The following is a 19,097-nucleotide window of genomic DNA, read 5'->3' as shown; positions in this document are numbered from 1 at the left end:
AAACTACACGTGATACCAGGAAACTACACGTGATACCAGGAAACTACACGTGATACCAGGAAACTACTCGTGATACCAGGAAACTACACGTGACACCAGGAAACTACACGTGATACCAGGAAACTACACGTGATACCAGGAAACTACATGTGATACCAGGAAACTACACAGATATCTTGGAACTACACGTGATACCAGGAAACTACACGTGATACCAGGAAACTACACGTGATACCAGGAAACTACACGTGATACCAGGAAACTACACAGATATCTTGGAACTACACGTGACACCAGGAAACTACACGTGATACCAGGAAACTACACGTGATACCAGGAAACTACACGTGATACCAGGAAACTACACGTGACACCAGGAAACTACACGTGATACCAGGAAACTACACGTGATACCAGGAAACTACACGTGATACCAGGAAACTACTCGTGATACCAGGAAACTACAGGTGATACCAGGAAACTACTCGTGATACCAGGAAACTACTCGTGATACCAGGAAACTACTCGTGATACCAGGAAACTACACGTGATACCAGGAAACTACACGTGATACCAGGAAACTACTCATGATACCAGGAAACTACTCGTGATACCAGGAAACTACATGTGATACCAGGAAACTACTCATGATACCAGGAAACTACTCATGATACCAGGAAACTACATGTGATACCAGGAAACTACATGTGATACCAGGAAACTACTCATGATACCAGGAAACTACTCATGATACCAGGAAACTACTCGTGATACCAGGAAACTACACGTGATACCAGGAAACTACACGTGATACCAGGAAACTACATGTGATACCAGGAAACTACAGGTGAAAACATTTTGAGCTAGACAATAACCTCCCGGGGACCATGACACGTCGTTTTGAGGATGTCTTCAAATCGTCTTCGGGGACGTCCCTGGACAAAAAAAAAGAGTCATTTGTGACACCTCACAAAGCTGTAGCCTTACATCGTGTAGTATTACAATGACTATCTACTGGACTCCTCCACAGTGTGTCTGGTGCTACAGCTCTCTGAAGAGGGACTCTGGTGGGAATCTGACATCTTACACCTTAATGAGCTCAAAGATACTGTCACTCGAAGGCCCTGGGCCAGAACTCACAGCTGTGTGTCGGGGGTTAGTTTATGGTGTCCAGACTCCACTGCCTTTCTCCCTCTCTTCCCTCTACTCTCTCTCCTCTCCTCTCTCCCCTTCCCTCTACTCTCTCTCCTCTCCCTCTCCTCTCTCCCCTTCCCTCTCCTCTCTCTCCTCTCCCTCTCCTCTCTCCCCTTCCCTCTCCTCTCTCTCCTCTCCTCTCTCCCATTCCCTCTACTCTCTCTCTCCTCCCTCTCCTCTCTCCCTTCCCTCTCCTCTCTCTCCCCTCTCCCTCTCCTCTCTCCCCTTCCCTCTCCTCTCCATCTCCTCTCTCCCCTTCCCTCTCCTCTCTCCCTCTCCTCTCCTCTCTCCCCTTCCCTCTACTCTCTCTCCTCTCCCTCTCCTCTCTCCCCTTCCCTCTACTCTCTCTCTCCTCTCCCTCTCTCTCTCCCCTTCCCTCTCCTCTCCATCTCCTCTCTCCCCTTCCCTCTCCTCTCTCCCCTCTCCCTCTCCTCTCTCCCCTTCCCTCTACTCTCTCTCTCTCTCTCTCCTCTCCTCTCTCCTCTCTTCCCTCTCTCCCCTCTCCTCTCTCCTCTCCTCTCTTCCCTCTCTTCCCTCTCCTCTCTTCCCTTCCCTCTCCTCTCCTCTCTTCCCTCTCTCCTCTCCCTCTCCTCTCTCCCCTTCCCTCTCTTCCCTCTCCTCTCTTCCCTCTCTCCCTCTCTCCTCTCTTCCCTCTCCTCTCTTCCCCCTCTCTCCCCTCTCCTCTCTTCCCTCTCCTCTCTTCCCTTCCCTCTCCTCTCCTCTCTTCCCTTTCTCCTCTCTCTCTCCCTCTCCTCTCTCCCCTCTCCTTTCTCCCCACTCCTCTCTCCTCTTCCCTCTCCTTTCTCCCTCTCCTCTCTTCCCTCTCTCCCTCTCCCTCTCCTTTCTTCCCTCTCCCTCTCTCCCTCTGTCTCCTCCCTCTCTTCTCTCTCCCCTTCTCTTACATCTCCCTCTCTCTTCCCTCTCCTCTCTCTCCTCTCCCTCCCTCTCTCCCCCTCTCCTCTCTTCCCTCTCCCATCTCTTCCCCCTCTCTCCCCTCTCCTCTCTTCCCTCTCCTCTCTCCCCCTCTCTTCCCTCTCCTCTCCCTCTCCTCTCCTCTCTCCCCCTCTCCTTTCTCCCCACTCCTCTCTCCTCTTCCCTCTCCTTTCTCCCTCTCTCTCTTCCCTCTCTCCTCTCCCTCTCCTCTCTTCCCTCTCCCTCTCCTTTCTTCCCAAAGCTCCTCTCTCCTCTTCCCTCTCATTTCTCCCTCTCCTCTCTCCTCTCTCCTCTCCCTCTCCTCTCTTCCCTCTCCCTCTCCTTTCTTCCCTCTCTCCCTCTCCCCTCTCTTCACTCTGTCTCCTCTCCTCTCTTCACTCTCCCCTCTCTTACATCTCCTCTCTCTCTTCCCTCTCCTCTCTCTCTTCCCTCTCCTCTCTCTCCTCTCCCTCTCCTCTCTCCCCTTCCCTCTCCTCTCTTCCCTCTCCTCTCTTCCCTCTCTCCCCTCTCCTCTCTTCCCCCCTCTCTTCCCTTCCCTCTCCTCTCCTCTCTTCCCTCTCTCCTCTCCCTCTCCTCTCTCCCCTTCCCTCTCTCCCCTTCCCTCTCTTCCCTCTCCTCTCTTCACTCTCTCCCTCTCCTCTCTTCCTCTCCTCTCTTCCCCCTCTCTCCCCTCTCCTCTCTTCCCTCTCCTCTCTCCCCCTCTCTTCCCTCTCCTCTCTCTCCCCCTCTCTCCCCTCTCCTCTCTCCCCTTCCCTCTCTCCCCTTCCCTCTCTCCCCCCCTCTCTCCCTCTCCTCTGTCCCCTTCCCTCTCTCCCCTCTCCTCTCTCCCTTCCCTCTCTCCCCTTCCCTCTCTCCCCCTCTCTCCCCTCTCCTCTGTCCCCTTCCCTCTCTTCCCTCTCCTCTCTTCCCTCTCTCCCCTCTACTCTCTTCCCTCTCCTCTCTTCCCCTCTCCTCTCTTCCCTTCCCTCTCCTCTCTCTCTTCCCTCTCCTCTCTCTCCTCTCCCTCTCTCCCCTCTCCTCTCTCCCTCTCCTCTCTCCCCCTCTCCTCTCCTTCCCTCTCCTCTCCCCCTCTCTCTTCCCTCTCCTCTCCTCTCTTCCCTCTCTCCTCTCCCTCTCCCCTCTCCTCTCTCCCCTCTCCTTTCTTCCCACTCCTCTCTCCTCTTCCCTCTCCTTTCTCCCTCTCCTCTCTTCCCTCTCCCTCTCCTTTCTTCCCTCTCTCCCTCTCCCCTCTCTTCCTCTCCCCTCTCTTACATCTCCTCTCTCTCTTCCCTCTCCTCTCTCTCTCTCTTCTCTCTCTCTCTCCTCTATTTCTCTTCTCTCTCCTCTCTTTCTCTCTCCTCTCTTTCTCTCTCCTTTCTTCTCTCTCCTCTCTTTCTCTCTCCTCTCTTCTCTCTTTCTCTCTCCTCTCTTCCCTCTTCTCTCTCCTCTCTTTCTCTCTCCTCTCTTCCCTCTTCTCTCTCCTCTATTTCTCTCTCCTCTCTTCTCTCTCCTCTATTTCTCTCTCCTCTCTTCTCTCTCCTCTCTTCTCTCTCCTCTCTTCTCTCTCCTCTCTTTCTCTCTCCTCTCTTCCCTCTTCTCTCTCCTCTCTTTCTCTCTCCTTTCGTCCCTCTCCTCTCTCTCTCTCTTCTCTCTCCTCTCCCTCTTCTCTATTCCTTATCTTCCTGTCTCTCTCTCTTTCTCTCTCCTCTCTTCTCTCTCCTCTCTTTCTCTCTCCTCTCTTCCCTCTTCCTCTCTCCCCCTCTCTCCCCTCTCCTCTCTCCCCTTCCCTCTCTCCCCTTCCCTCTCTTCCCTCTCTCTCTTCCTCTCTCCCCTCTCCTTTCTTCCCTCTCCTCTCTCCCCCTCTCTCCCTCTCCTCTCTCCCCCTTCCCTCTCTTCCCTCTCCTCTCTTCCCTCTCTCCCTCTCCTCTCTTCCCTCTCCTCTCTTCCCCCTCTCCCCTCTCCTCTCTTCCCTCTCTCTCTCCCCCTCTCTCCCCTCTCCTCTCTCCCCTCTCTCTCTCCCCTCTCCTCTCTTCCCTCTCCTCTCTTCCCTCTCCTCTCTCTCCCCCTCTCTCCCCTCTCCTCTCTTCCCTCTCCTCTCTTCCCTCTCCTCTCTCCCCCTCTCTCCCCTCTCCTCTCTTCCCTCTCCTCTCTCCCCCTCTCTCCCCTCTCCTCTCTCCCTCTCCTCTCTTCCCTCTCCTCTCTTCCCTCTCCTCTCTCCCCCTCTCTCCCCTCTCCTCTCTCCCCTCTCCCTCTCTCCCCTCCCCTCTCTCCCCTCTCCCCTCTCTTCCCTCTCCTCTCTCCCCCTCTCTCCCTCTCCTCTCTCCCCTCTCCTCTCTCCCCTCTCCTCTCTTCCCTCTCCTCTCTCCCCCTCTCTTCCCTCTCTTCCCTCTCCTCTCTTCCCTCTCTCCCCTCTCCTCTCTTCCCTCTCCTCTCTCCCCCTCTCTCCCTCTCCTCTCTCCCCTTCCCTCTCTCCCCTCTCTCTCTCCCCTTCCCTCTCTCCCCTTCCCTCTCTTCTCTCTCCTCTCTTTCTCTCTCCTCTCTTCCCTCTCCTCTCTCCCCCTCTCTTCCCTCTCCTCTCTCCCCCCTCTCCCCTCTCCTCTCTCCCCTTCCCTCTCTCCCCTTCCCTCTCTTCCCTCTCCTCTCTTCCTCTCTTCCCCTCTCTCCTTTCTTCCCTCTCCTCTCTCCCCTCCCTCTCTCCCTCTCCTCTCTCCCCTTCCCTCTCTTCCCTCTCCTCTCTTCCCTCTCTCCCTCTCCTCTCTTCCCCCTCTCTCCCCTCTCCTCTCTTCCCTCTCCTCTCTCCCCCTCTCTCCCCTCTCTCTCTCCCCTCTCCTCTCTCCCCTCTCCTCTCTTCTCTTCCCTCTCTTCCCTCTCCTCTCTTCCCTCTCTCCCCTCTCCTCTCTTCCCTCTCCTCTCTCCCCCTCTCTCCCTCTCCTCTCTCCCCTTCCCTCTCTCCCCTTCCCTCTCTTCCCTCTCCTCTCTTCCCTCTCTCCCCTCTCCTCTCTCCCGTCTCCTCTCTTCCCCCTCTCTCCCCTCTCCTCTCTTCCCTCTCCTCTCTCCCCCTCTCTTCCCTCTCCTCTCCTCTCTTCCCTCTCTCCCTCTCCCCTCTCCTCTCTCCCCTCTCCTTTCTCCCCACTCCTCTCTCCTCTTCCCTCTCCTTTCTCCCTCTCCTCTCTTCCCTCTCTCCCTCTCCTCTCTTCCCTCTCCCTCTCCTTTCTTCCCTCTCTCCCTCTCCCCTCTCTTCACTCTGTCTCCTCTCCTCTCTTCACTCTCCCCTCTCTTACATCTCCTCTCTCTCTTCCCTCTCCTCTCTCTCTCTCTTCTCTCTCTCCTCTCCTCTATTTCTCTCTCCTCTCTTCTCTCTCCTCTCTTTCTCTCTCCTTTCTTCCCTCTCCTCTCTCTCTCTCTTCTCTCTCCCTCTCCCCTCTCCCTCTTCTCTATTCCTTATCTTCCTGTCTCTCTCTCTTTCTCCTCTCTTCCCTCTCCTCTCTCTCTCTCTTCTCTCTCCCTCTCCCCCCTCCCTCTTCTCTATTCCTTATCTTCCTGTCTCTCTCTCTTTCTCTCTCCTCTCTTCCCTCTCCCTCTCCTTTCTTCCCTCTCTCCCTCTCCCCTCTCTTCACTCTGTCTCTCTATCGTATTTCGTCGCCCTCCTATCTGCCTAGCAGCTAGCCAGCTAGCATACGTTCACCGGCTACCGTAGCACTGTAGTAACTATCACACTCAACCGAACGACTTGATTAGTGTAGTATTAGATAGCTACATAGTTGTCTTAGCTGTCTTCGTATCCAAGATAATTGTGTAGTTTAGAGTGTGTAGTCTTAGAGTGATTATCTTAATTCACCGTGGTTAGCTAGCCAGCTATTTTGTCGTCCTTAACGTAGGAGACACTCCTAGCTAGCCAATAGCCAGCCAACGTCTACTGAATAGAACTTTCGCATTCCGGTCGCATTCCGCGTCGCTCCACAGGTAGTATCACTTTTTCATTTCATTTCATTACAGTCCCAACGGTGTGATTTGTTTGATCGTAGCTAGCTACATAGCTAGCTACATAGCCCTCTTTGTTTCAAAGATAATTGTGTAGTCTAGAGCGATTTTCTAGGTTAGCTAGCCAGCTATTGTCGTTCTCCTAACGCAACGTAACGTAACCAACACTGCTAGCTAGCCAGCTAGCTCCCGAAAAGCAGCATTGTAGAAACTTCACACTCAACGGTACGACTTGATTAGGGTAGTGTCAACAACGCAGCTAGCCTACCCCAGCAGTACTCTATCATTTTAATCATTTTAGTCAATTAGATTCTTGCTACGTAAGCTTAACTTTCTGAACATTCGAGACGTGTAGTCCACTTGTCATTCAATCTCCTCTGCATTAGCGTAGCCTCTTCTCTAGCCTGTCAACTATGTGTCTGTCTATCCCTGTTCTCTCCTCTCTGCACAGACCATACAAACGCTCCACACCGCATGGCCGCAGCCACCTAATCTGGTGGTCCCAGCGCGCACGACCCACGTGGAGTTCCAGGTCTCCGGTAGCCTCTGGAACTGCCGATCTGCGGCCAACAAGGCAGAGTTCATCTCAGCCTATGCCTCCCTCCAGTCCCTCGACTTCTTGGCTCTGACGGAAACATGGATCACCACAGACAACACCGCTACTCCTACTGCTCTCTCTTCGTCCGCCCACGTGCTCTCGCACACCCCGAGAGCTTCTGGTCAGCGGGGTGGTGGCACCGGGATCCTCATCTCTCCCAAGTGGTCATTCTCTCTTTCTCCCCTTACCCATCTGTCTATCGCCTCCTTTGAATTCCATGCTGTCACAGTTACCAGCCCTTTCAAGCTTAACATCCTTATCATTTATCGCCCTCCAGGTTCCCTCGGAGAGTTCATCAATGAGCTTGATGCCTTGATAAGCTCCTTTCCTGAGGACGGCTCACCTCTCACAGTTCTGGGCGACTTTAACCTCCCCGTCTACCTTTGACTCATTCCTCTCTGCCTCCTTCTTTCCTCCTCTCCTCTTTTGACCTCACCCTCTCACCTTCCCCCTACTCACAAGGCAGGCAATACGCTCGACCTCATCTTTACTAGATGCTGTTCCTCCACTAACCTCATTGCAACTCCCTCCAAGTCTCCGACCACTACCTTGTATCCTTTTCCCTCTCGCTCTCATCCAACACTTCCCACACTGCCCCTACTCGGATGGTATCGCGCCGTCCCAACCTTCGCTCTCTCTCCCCCCGCTACTCTCTCCTCTTCCATCCTATCATCTCTTCCCTCTGCTCAAACCTTCTCCAACCTATCTCCTGATTCTGCCTCCTCAACCCTCCTCTCCTCCCTTTCTGCATCCTTTGACTCTCTATGTCCCCTATCCTCCAGGCCGGCTCGGTCCTCCCCTCCCGCTCCGTGGCTCGACGACTCATTGCGAGCTCACAGAACAGGGCTCCGGGCAGCCGAGCGGAAATGGAGGAAAACTCGCCTCCCTGCGGACCTGGCATCCTTTCACTCCCTCCTCTCTACATTTTCCTCCTCTGTCTCTGCTGCTAAAGCCACTTTCTACCACTCTAAATTCCAAGCATCTGCCTCTAACCCTAGGAAGCTCTTTGCCACCTTCTCCTCCCTCTTGAATCCTCCTCCCCCTCCCCCTCCTCCCTCTCTGCAGATGACTTCGTCAACCATTTTGAAAAGAAGGTCGACGACATCCGATCCTCGTTTGCTAAGTCAAACGACACCGCTGGTTCTGCTCACACTGCCCTACCCTGTGCTCTGACCTCTTTCTCCCCTCTCTCTCCAGATGACATCTCGCGTCTTGTGACGGCCGGCCGCCCAACAACCTGCCCGCTTGACCCTATCCCTCCTCTCTTCTCCAGACCATCTCCGGTGACCTTCTCCCCTTACCTCACCTCGCTCATCAACTCATCCCTGACCGCTGGCTACGTCCCTCCCGTCTTCAAGAGAGCGAGAGTTGCACCCCTTCTGAAAAAACCTACACTCGATCCCTCCGATGTCAACAACTACAGACCAGTATCCCTTCTTTCTTTTCTCTCCAAAACTCTTGAACGTGCCGTCCTTGGCCAGCTCTCCCGCTATCTCTCTCAGAATGACCTTCTTGATCCAAATCAGTCAGGTTTCAAGACTAGTCATTCAACTGAGACTGCTCTTCTCTGTATCACGGAGGCGCTCCGCACTGCTAAAGCTAACTCTCTCTCCTCTGCTCTCATCCTTCTAGACCTATCGGCTGCCTTCGATACTGTGAACCATCAGATCCTCCTCTCCACCCTCTCCGAGTTGGGCATCTCCGGCGCGGCCCACGCTTGGATTGCGTCCTACCTGACAGGTCGCTCCTACCAGGTGGCGTTGCGAGAATCCGTCTCCTCACCACGTGCTCTCACCACTGGTGTCCCCCAGGGCTCTGTTCTAGGCCCTCTCCTATTCTCGCTATACACCAAGTCACTTGGCTCTGTCATAACCTCACATGGTCTCTCCTATCATTGCTATGCAGACGACACACAATTAATCTTCTCCTTTCCCCCTTCTGACGACCAGGTGGCGAATCGCATCTCTGCATGTCTGGCAGACATATCAGTGTGGATGACGGATCATCACCTCAAGCTGAACCTCGGCAAGACGGAGCTGCTCTTCCTCCCGGGGAAGGACTGCCCGTTCCATGATCTCGCCATCACGGTTGACAACTCCATTGTGTCCTCGTCCCAGAGCGCTAAGAACCTTGGCGTGATCCTGGACAACACCCTGTCGTTCTCAAATAACATCAAGGCGGTGGCCCGTTCCTGTAGGTTCATGCTCTACAACATCCGCAGAGTACGACCCTGCCTCACACAGGAAGCGGCGCAGGTCCTAATCCAGGCACTTGTCATCTCCCGTCTGGATTACTGCAACTCGCTGTTGGCTGGGCTCCCTGCCTGTGCCATTAAACCCCTACAACTCATCCAGAACGCCGCAGCCCGTCTGGTGTTCAACCTTCCCAAGTTCTCTCTCACGTCACCCCGCTCCTCCGCTCTCTCCACTGGCTTCCAGTTGAAGCTCGCATCCGCTACAAGACCATGGTGCTTGCCTACGGAGCTGTGAGGGGAACGGCACCTCAGTACCTCCAGGCTCTGATCAGGCCCTACACCCAAACAAGGGCACTGCGTTCATCCACCTCTGGCCTGCTCGCCTCCCTACCACTGAGGAAGTACAGTTCCCGCTCAGCCCAGTCAAAACTGTTCGCTGCTCTGGCCCCCCAATGGTGGAACAAACTCCCTCACGACGCCAGGACAGCGGAGTCAATCACCACCTTCCGGAGACACCTGAAACCCCACCTCTTTAAGGAATACCTAGGATAGGATAAAGTAATCCTTCTCCCCCCCCTTAAAAGACCTAGATGCACTATTGTAAAGTGGCTGTTCCACTGGATGTCATAAGGTGAAAGCACCAATTTGTAAGTCGCTCTGGATAAGAGCGTCTGCTAAATGACTTAAATGTAAAAAATGTAAATGTCTCCTCTCCTCTCTTCACTCTCCCCTCTCTTACATCTCCTCTCTCTCTCTCTTCTCTCTCTCCTCTCCTCTATTTCTCTCTCCTCTCTTCTCTCTCCTCTCTTTCTCTCTCTCCTTTCTTCCTCTCCTCTCTCTCTCTCTTCTCTCTCCTCTCCCCTCTCCCTCTTCTCTATTCCTTATCTTCCTGTCTCTCTCTCTCCTCTCTTCCCTCTCCTCTCTCTCTCTCTCCTCTCTCTCCTCTCCTCTATTTCTCTCTCCTCTCTTCCCTCTCCTCTCTCTCCTCTCCTCTATTTCTCTCTCCTCTCTTTCTCTCTCCTTTCTTCCTCTCCTCTCTCTCTCCCATGAGACATAATAACACAGAAAAACTGGGAATACTATGATGATGATGATGATGAGGGTGATCTTCATCTCTCTTTCAGACTGGGAGGAAGAACAGGTCAGCAGTCCTAATATCCTGAGGCTCATCTACCAGGGTCGTTTTCTACATGGAAATGTCACACTAGGAGGTGAGAGCTCACACACACAGTCACACACACACAGTCACAGTCACACACACAGTCACACACACAGTCACACTCACACACACACACAGTCACACACACAGTCACACTCACACACACACAGTCAAACACACACACAGTCACACACACAGTCACACTCACTCACACACACAGTCACACACACAGTCACACTCACTCACACACACACACACACACACACAGTCACACACACTCACACACACACACACACACACAGTCACACACACTCACTCACACACTCACACACACAGTCACACACAGTCACACACACAGTCACAAACACACACATACACACTCACACACAGTCACACTCACTCACACACACACACATACACACTCACTCACACACAGTCACACACAGTCACACACACAGTCACACTCACACACACACAGTCACACACACAGTCACACTCACACACACACACAGTCACACACACACACACACAGTCACACACACACACAGTCACACTCACACACACTCACTCACACACAGTCACCCTCACACAGACTCACTCACACACAGTCACCCTCACTCACACACACTTACACACAGTCACACTCACTCACACACACATACACACTCACACACAGTCACACACACACACACAGTCACACACACACACAGTCACACTCACACACACACACACTCACTCACACACTCACTTTTACACACACACACACACAGTCACACACAGTCAGACACACAGTCACACTCACACACACACAGTCACACACACAGTCACACTCACACACACACACACAGTCACACTCACACACACACACACACACACACACACACACACACACACACACACACACACACAGTCACACACACAGTCACACACACACTCACACACACAGTCACACACACAGTCACACTCACACACACTCACACACACTCACTCACACATTCTCACACACAGTCACACACACACACAGTCACACACACAGTCACATAGTCACACACACAGTCACACAGTCACACTCACAGTCACACTCACAGTCACTCAGCTGGAGTGTTGGGAAGCTGGTGTGTTCTCTCCATGTACGTCTCTGTCCTGAACAGAGAAACAGAGGACCCTCAGTCCTCAGGACGAGAGAGGGATAGAGAGAGAGGGGGAGAGAGAGAGAGAGAGACAGAGAGAGGGAGAGAGAGAGGGAGAGAGGGAGTGAGGGAGTGAGGGAGAGAGAGAAACTTGCTTTGACTGGACAGGGTGGAAAGGAAAGAGATTGGGCAGGAAAGGGAAGCACTGTGTTTGTGTTTGGGTAGACCTCAGACAGTGTTTACGGGAGGGGAGAGAGAGGGAAGGAGAGAGTGGTCATATGAGGGAGAGAGGGAGGGAGAGAGGGGAGAGAGAGGGAAGGAGAGAGTGGTCATATGAAGGAAAGAGGGAAGGAGAGAGTGGTCAAATGAGGGAGAGAGGGAAGGAGAGAGTGGTCATATGAGGGAGAGAGGGAGGGAGAGAGGGAAGGAGAGAGGGAAGGAGAGGAGAGGGAAGGAGAAGGAGAGAGGGAGAGAGGGTCAGAGGGAGGGAAGGAGAGAGTGGTCATATGAGGGAGAGAGGGAAGGAGAGAGGAAGGAGAGAGTGGTCATATGAGGAGAGAGGGAAGGAGAGAGTGGTCATATGAGGGAGAGAGGGAAGGAGAGAGGAAGGAGAGAGTGGTCATATGAGGGAGAGAGGGAAGGAGAGAGGGAAGGAGAGATTGGTCATATGAGGGAGAGAGGGAAGGAGAGAGTGGTCAAATGAGGGAGAGAGGGAAGGAGAGAGAAGGGAAGGAGAAGGAGAGAGGAAGGAGAGAGAGGGAAGGAGAGAGTGGTCATATGAGGGAGAGAGGGAAGGAGAGAGTGGTCAAATGAGGGAGAGAGGGAAGGAGAGAGTGGTCATATGAGGGAGAGAGGGAGGGAGAGAGGGAAGGAGAGAGGGAAGGAGAGAGGGAAGGAGAGAGTGGTCATATGAGGGAGAGAGGGAAGGAGAGAGGGAAGGAGAGAGGGAAGGAGAGATTGGTCATATGAGGGAGAGAGGGAAGGAGAGAGTGGTCAAATGAGGGAGAGAGGGAAGGAGAGAGGGAAGGAGAGAGGGAAGGAGGGAGGGAAGGAGAGAGTGGTCATATGAGGGAGAGAGGGAAGGAGAGAGTGGTCAAATGAGGGAGAGAGGGAAGGAGAGAGGAAGTGGTCATATGAGGGAGAGAGGGAAGGAGAGAGGTCATATGGGGAAGGAAGGAGAGGGGAAGGAGAGAGTGGTCATATGAGGGAGAGAGGGAAGGAGAGAGTGGTCATATGAGGGAGAGAGGGAAGGAGAGAGGGAAGGAGAGAGGGAGCGAGAGAGTGGTCATATGAGGGAGAGAGGGAAGGAGAGAGGGAAGGAGAGAGTGGTCATATGAGGGAGAGAGGGAAGGAGAGAGGGAAGGAGAGAGGGAGGGAGAGAGTGGTCATATAAGGGAGAGAGGGAAGGAGAGAGGGAAGGAGAGAGGGAGGGAGAGAGTGGTCATATGAGGGAGAGAGGGAAGGAGAGAGGGAAGGAGAGAGTGGTCATATGTGGGAGAAAGGGAAGGAGAGAGTGGTCATATGAGGGAGAGAGGGAAGGAGAGAGGGAAGGAGAGAGTGGTCATATGAGGGAGAGAGGGAAGGAGAGAGGGAAGGAGAGATTGGTCATATGAGGGAGAGAGGGAAGGAGAGAGTGGCGAAATGAGGGAGAGAGGGAAGGAGAGAGGGAAGGAGAGAGTGGTCATATGAGGGAGAGAGGGAAGGAGAGAGTGGTCAAATGAGGGAGAGAGGGAAGGAGAGAGTGGTCATATGAGGGAGAGAGGGAGGGAGAGAGGGAAGGAGAGAGGGAAGGAGAGAGGGAAGGAGAGAGTGGTCATATGAGGGAGAGAGGGAAGGAGAGAGTGGTCATATGAGGGAGAGAGGGAAGGAGAGAGGGAAGGAGAGAGGGAAGGAGAGATTGGTCATATGAGGGAGAGAGGGAAGGAGAGAGTGGTCAAATGAGGGAGAGAGGGAAGGAGAGAGGGAAGGAGAGAGGGAAGGAGAGAGGGAAGGAGAGAGGGAAGGAGAGAGTGGTCATATGAGGGAGAGAGGGAAGGAGAGAGTGGTCAAATGAGGGAGAGAGGGAAGGAGAGAGTGGTCATATGAGGGAGAGAGGGAGGGAGAGAGGGAAGGAGAGAGGGAAGGAGAGAGGGGAAGGAAGGAAGAGAGAGTGGTCATATGAGGGAGAGAGGGAAGGAGAGAGTGGTCATATGAGGGAGGGAGAGGGGAAGGAGAGAGGGAAGGAGAGAGGGAGGGAGAGAGTGGTCATATGAGGGAGAGAGGGAAGGAGCGAGGGAAGGAGAGAGTGGTCATATGAGGGAGAGAGGGAAGGAGAGAGGGAAGGAGAGAGGGAGGGAGAGAGTGGTCATATGAGGGAGAGAGGGAAGGAGAGAGGGAAGGAGAGAGGGAGGGAGAGAGTGGTCATATGAGGGAGAGAGGGAAGGAGAGAGGGAAGGAGAGAGTGGTCATATGTGGGAGAAAGGGAAGGAGAGAGTGGTCATATGAGGGAGAGAGGGAAGGAGAGAGTGGTCATATGAGGGAAGGAGAGAGTGGTCATATGAGGGAAGGAGAGAGTGGTCATATGAGGGAGAGAGGGAAGGAGAGAGGAGGGAGAGAGTGGTCATATGAGGGAGAGAGGGAAGGAGAGAGGGAAGGAGAGAGGGAGGGAGAGAGTGGTCATATGAGGGAGAGAGGGAAGGAAGGAGAGAGAGGGAAGGAGAGAGGGAGGGAGAGAGTGGTCATATGAGGGAAAGAGGGAAGGAGAGAGGGAAGGAGAGAGGGAAGGAGAGAGGGAGGGAGAGAGTGGTCATATGAGGGAGAGAGGGAAGGAGAGAGTGGTCATATGAGGGAGAGAGGGAAGGAGAGAGGGAAGGAGAGAGTGGTCATATGAGGGAGAGGGAAGGAGAGAGTGGTCATATGAGGGAGAGAGGGAAGGAGAGAGGGAAGGAGAGAGTGGTCATATGAGGGAGGAGAAGGAGAGGGAATGAGAGAGGGAAGGAGAGAGTGGTCATATGAGGGAGAGAGGGGAAGGAGAGAGTGGTCATATGAGGGAGAGAGGGAAGGAGAGAGTGGTCAAATGAGGGGGAGAGAGGGAAGGAGAGAGTGGTCATATGAGGGAGAGAGGAGGGAGAGAGGGAAGGAGAGAGGAAGGAGAGAGGGAAGGAGAGAGTGGTCATATGAGGGAGAGAGGGAAGGAGAGAGTGGTCATATGAGGGAGAGAGGGAAGGAGAGAGGAAGGAGAGAGGGAAGGAGAGATTGGTCATATGAGGGAGAGAGGGAAGGAGAGAGTGGTCAAATGAGGGAGAGAGGGAAGGAGAGAGGGAAGGAAGGAGAGAGGGAAGGAGAGTGGTCATATGAGGGAGAGAGGGAAGGAGAGAGTGGTCAAATGAGGGAGAGAGGGAAGGAGAGAGTGGTCATATGAGGGAGAGAGGGAGGGAGAGAGGGAAGGAGAAAGGGAAGGAGAGAGGGAAGGAGAGAGGGAAGGAGAGAGTGGTCATATGAGGGAGAGAGGAAGGAGAGAGTGGTCATATGAGGGAGAGAGGGAAGGAGAGAGGGAAGGAGAGAGGGAGGGAGAGAGTGGTCATATGAGGGAGAGAGGGAAGGAGCGAGGGAAGGAGAGAGTGGTCATATGAGGGAGAGAGGAAGGAGAGAGGGAAGGAGAGAGGGAGGAGAGAGTGGTCATATGAGGGAGAGAGGGAAGGAGAGAGGGAAGGAGAGAGGAGGGAGAGAGTGGTCATATGAGGGAGAGAGGGAAGGAGAGAGGGAAGGAGAGAGTGGTCATATGTGGGAGAAAGGGAAGGAGAGAGTGGTCATATGAGGGAGAGAGGGAAGGAGAGAGTGGTCATATGAGGGAAGGAGAGAGTGGTCATATGAGGGAAGGAGAGAGTGGTCATATGAGGGAGAGAGGGAAGGAGAGAGGAGGGAGAGAGTGGTCATATGAGGGAGAGAGGAAGGAGAGAGGGAGGGAGAGAGTGGTCATATGAGGAGAGAGGGAAGGAGAGAGGGAAGGAGAGAGTGGTCATATGTGGGAGAAAGGAAGGAGAGAGTGGTCATATGAGGAGAGAGGGAAGGAGAGAGTGGTCATATGAGGGAAGGAGAGAGTGGTCATATGAGGGAAGGAGAGAGTGGTCATATGAGGGAGAGAGGAAGGAGAGAGGGAGGGAGAGAGTGGTCATATGAGGGAGAGAGGGAAGGAGAGAGGGAAGGAGAGAGGGAGGGAGAGAGTGGTCATATGAGGGAGAGAGGGAAGGAGAGAGGGAAGGAGAGAGGGAAGGAGAGAGGGAGGGAGAGAGTGGTCATATGAGGGAAAGAGGGAAGGAGAGAGGGGAAGGAGAGAGGGAAGGAGAGAGGGAGGGAGAGAGTGGTCATATGAGGAGAGAGGGAAGGAGAGTGGTCATATGAGGAGAGAGGGAAGGAGAGAGGGAAGGAGAGAGTGGTCATATGAGGGGAGAGAGGGAAGGAGAGAGGGAAGGAGAGAGGGTCATATGAGGAGAGAGGGAAGGAGAGAGGGAAGGAGAGGGAAGGAGAGAGTGGTCATATGAGGGAGAGAGGGAAGGAGAGAGTGGTCATATGAGGGAGAGAGGGAGGGAGAGAGGGAAGGAGAGAGGGAAGGAGAGAGGGAAGGAGAGAGTGGTCATATGAGGGAGAGAGGGAAGGAGAGAGTGGTCATATGAGGGAGAGAGGGAAGGAGAGAGGAAGGAGAGAGGAGGGAGAGAGTGGTCATATGAGGGAGAGAGGGAAGGAGAGAGTGGTCATATGAGGGAGAGAGGGAAGGAGAGAGTGGTCATATGAGGGAGAGAGGGAAGGAGAGAGTGGTCATATGAGGGAAGGAGAGAGTGGTCATATGAGGGAAGGAGAGAGTGGTCATATGAGGGAGAGAGGGAAGGAGAGAGGGAAGGACAGAGTGTTCATATGAGGGAAGGAGAGAGTGGTCATATGAGGGAAGGAGAGAGTGGTCATATGAGGGAAGGAGAGAGTGGTCATGAGGGAGAGAGGGAAGGAGAGAGTGGTCATATGAGGGAGAGAGGGAAGGAGAGAGGGAGGGAGAGAGGGAAGGAGAGAGTGGTCATATGAGGGAGAGAGGGAAGGAGAGAGGGAAGGAGAGAGGGAGGGAGAGAGTGGTCATATGAGGGAGAGAGGGAAGGAGAGAGTGGTCATATGAGGGAGAGAGGGAAGGAGAGAGTGGTCAAATGAGGGAGAGAGGGAAGGAGAGAGTGGTCATATGAGGGAGAGAGGGAGGGAGAGAGGGGAGGAGAGAGGGAAGGAGAGAGGGAAGGAGGGAGGGAAGGAGAGAGTGGTCATATGAGGGAGAGAGGGAAGGAGAGAGTGGTCATATGAGGGAGAGAGGGAAGGAGAGAGGAAGGAGAGAGGGAGGGAGAGAGTGGTCATATGAGGGAGAGAGGGAAGGAGAGAGTGGTCATATGAGGGAGAGAGGGAAGGAGAGAGTGGTCATATGAGGGAAGGAGAGAGTGGTCATATGAGGGAAGGAGAGAGTGGTCATATGAGGGAGAGAGGGAAGGAGAGAGGGAGGGAGAGAGTGGTCATATGAGGGAGAGAGGGAAGGAGAGAGGGAGGGAGAGAGGGAAGGAGAGAGTGGTCATATGAGGGAGAGAGGGAAGGAGAGAGGGAAGGAGAGAGGGAGGGAGAGAGTGGTCATATGAGGGAGAGAGGGAAGGAGAGAGTGGTCATATGAGGGAAGGAGAGAGTGGTCATATGAGGGAAGGAGAGAGTGGTCATATGAGGGAGAGAGGGAAGGAGAGAGTGGTCATATGAGGGAGAGAGGGAAGGAGAGAGGGAAGGAGAGAGGGAGGGAGAGAGTGGTCATATGAGGGAAGGAGAGAGTGGTCATATGAGGGAAGGAGAGAGTGGTCAAATGAGGGAATGAGAGAGTGGTCAAACAAGAGAGAGAGGGAAGGAGAGAGGGAAGGAGAGAGGGAAGGAGAGAGGGAAGGAGAGAGGGAAGGAGAGAGTGGTCATATGAGGGAGAGAGGGAAGGAGAGAGTGGTCATATGAGGGAGAGAGGGAAGGAGAGAGGGAAGGAGAGAGGGAGGGAGAGAGTGGTCATATGAGGGAGAGAGGGAAGGAGAGAGGGAAGGAGAGAGTGGTCATATGAGGGAGAGAGGGAAGGAGAGAGGGAAGGAGAGAGGGAGGGAGAGATTGGTCATATGAGGGAGAGAGGGAAGGAGAGAGGGAAGGAGAGAGGGAGGGAGAGAGTGGTCATATGAGGGAGAGAGGGAAGGAGAGAGTGGTCATATGAGGGAGAAAGGGAAGGAGAGAGTGGTCATATGAGGGAGAGAGGGAAGGAGAGAGTGGTCATATGAGGGAAGGAGAGAGTGGTCATATGAGGGAAGGAGAGAGTGGTCATATGAGGGAGAGAGGGAAGGAGAGAGGGAGGGAGAGAGTGGTCATATGAGGGAGAGAGGGAAGGAGAGAGGGAAGGAGAGAGGGAGGGAGAGAGTGGTCATATGAGGGAGAGAGGGAAGGAGAGAGGGAAGGAGAGAGGAAGGAGAGAGGGAGGGAGAGAGTGGTCATATGAGGGAGAGAGGGAAGGAGAGAGGGAAGGAGAGAGGGAGGGAGAGAGTGGTCATATGAGGGAGAGAGGGAAGGAGAGAGTGGTCATATGAGGGAGAGAGGGAAGGAGAGAGTGGTCATATGAGGGAGAGAGGGAAGGAGAGAGTGTGCATATGAGGGAGAGAGGGAAGGAGAGAGGGAAGGAGAGAGTGGTCATATGAGGGAGAGAGGGAAGGAGAGAGGGAAGGAGAGAGGGAAGGAGAGAGTGGTCATATGAGGGAGAGAGGGAAGGAGAGAGTGGTCATATGAGGGAGAGAGGGAGGGAGAGAGGGAAGGAGAGAGGGAAGGAGAGAGTGGTCATATGAGGGAGAGAGGGAAGGAGAGAGTGGTCATATGAGGGAGAGAGGGAAGGAGAGAGGGAAGGAGAGAGGGAGGGAGAGAGTGGTCATATGAGGGAGAGAGGGAAGGAGAGAGTGGTCATATGAGGGAGAAAGGGAAGGAGAGAGTGGTCATATGAGGGAAGGAGAGAGTGGTCATATGAGGGAAGGAGAGAGTGGTCATATGAGGGAAGGAGAGAGTGGTCATATGAGGGAGAGAGGGAAGGAGAGAGGGAAGGAGAGAGTGTTCATATGAGGGAAGGAGAGAGTGGTCATATGAGGGAAGGAGAGAGTGGTCATATGAGGGAAGGAGAGAGTGGTCATATGAGGGAGAGAGGGAAGGAGAGAGGGAGGGAGAGAGTGGTCATATGAGGGAGAGAGGGAAGGAGAGAGGGAAGGAGAGAGTGGTCATATGAGGGAGAGAGGGAAGGAGAGAGGGAAGGAGAGAGGGAGGGAGAGAGTGGTCATATGAGGGAGAGAGGGAAGGAGAGAGTGGTCATATGAGGGAGAGAGGGAAGGAGAGAGTGGTCAAATGAGGGAGAGAGGGAAGGAGAGAGTGGTCATATGAGGGAGAGAGGGAGGGAGAGAGGGAAGGAGAGAGGGAAGGAGAGAGGGAAGAAGAGAGTGGTCATATGAGGGAGAGAGGGAAGGAGAGAGGGAAGGAGAGAGGGAGGGAGAGAGTGGTCATATGAGGGAGAGAGGGAAGGAGAGAGTGGTCATATGAGGGAGAAAGGGAAGGAGAGAGTGGTCATATGAGGGAGAAAGGGAAGGAGAGAGTGGTCATATGAGGGAGAGAGGGAAGGAGAGAGTGGTCATATGAGGGAAGGAGAGAGTGGTCATATGAGGGAAGGAGAGAGTGGTCATATGAGGGAGAGAGGGAAGGAGAGAGGGAGGGAGAGAGTGGTCATATGAGGGAGAGAGGGAAGGAGAGAGGGAGGGAGAGAGGGAAGGAGAGAGTGGTCATATGAGGGAGAGAGGGAAGGAGAGAGGGAAGGAGAGAGGGAGGGAGAGAGTGGTCATATGAGGGAAGGAGAGAGTGGTCATATGAGGGAAGGAGAGAGTG

General features: G+C 53.9%; 1 protein-coding gene across 1 annotated transcript in view; it reads left to right on the top strand.

Moving 5' to 3' along the window:
• The window catches only part of LOC135573811 (ubiquitin-like protein 3), a 62,333-nt gene that overhangs the window by 38,961 nt on the left and 4,275 nt on the right, over positions 1 to 19,097 (top strand). Inside the window, exon 4 of the mRNA XM_065024000.1 lies at positions 10,004 to 10,090. Within this exon, the coding sequence (XP_064880072.1) occupies positions 10,004 to 10,090 (87 nt within the window). The remainder of the gene's footprint in view (positions 1 to 10,003; positions 10,091 to 19,097) is intronic.

This window comes from Oncorhynchus nerka, linkage group LG10 (assembly GCF_034236695.1).
Source record: "Oncorhynchus nerka isolate Pitt River linkage group LG10, Oner_Uvic_2.0, whole genome shotgun sequence".
Lineage (NCBI taxonomy): Eukaryota > Metazoa > Chordata > Actinopteri > Salmoniformes > Salmonidae > Oncorhynchus > Oncorhynchus nerka.
The sequence above is the reverse complement of the archived record's forward strand: the minus strand, read 5'-3'. Positions and strand labels throughout refer to the sequence as shown.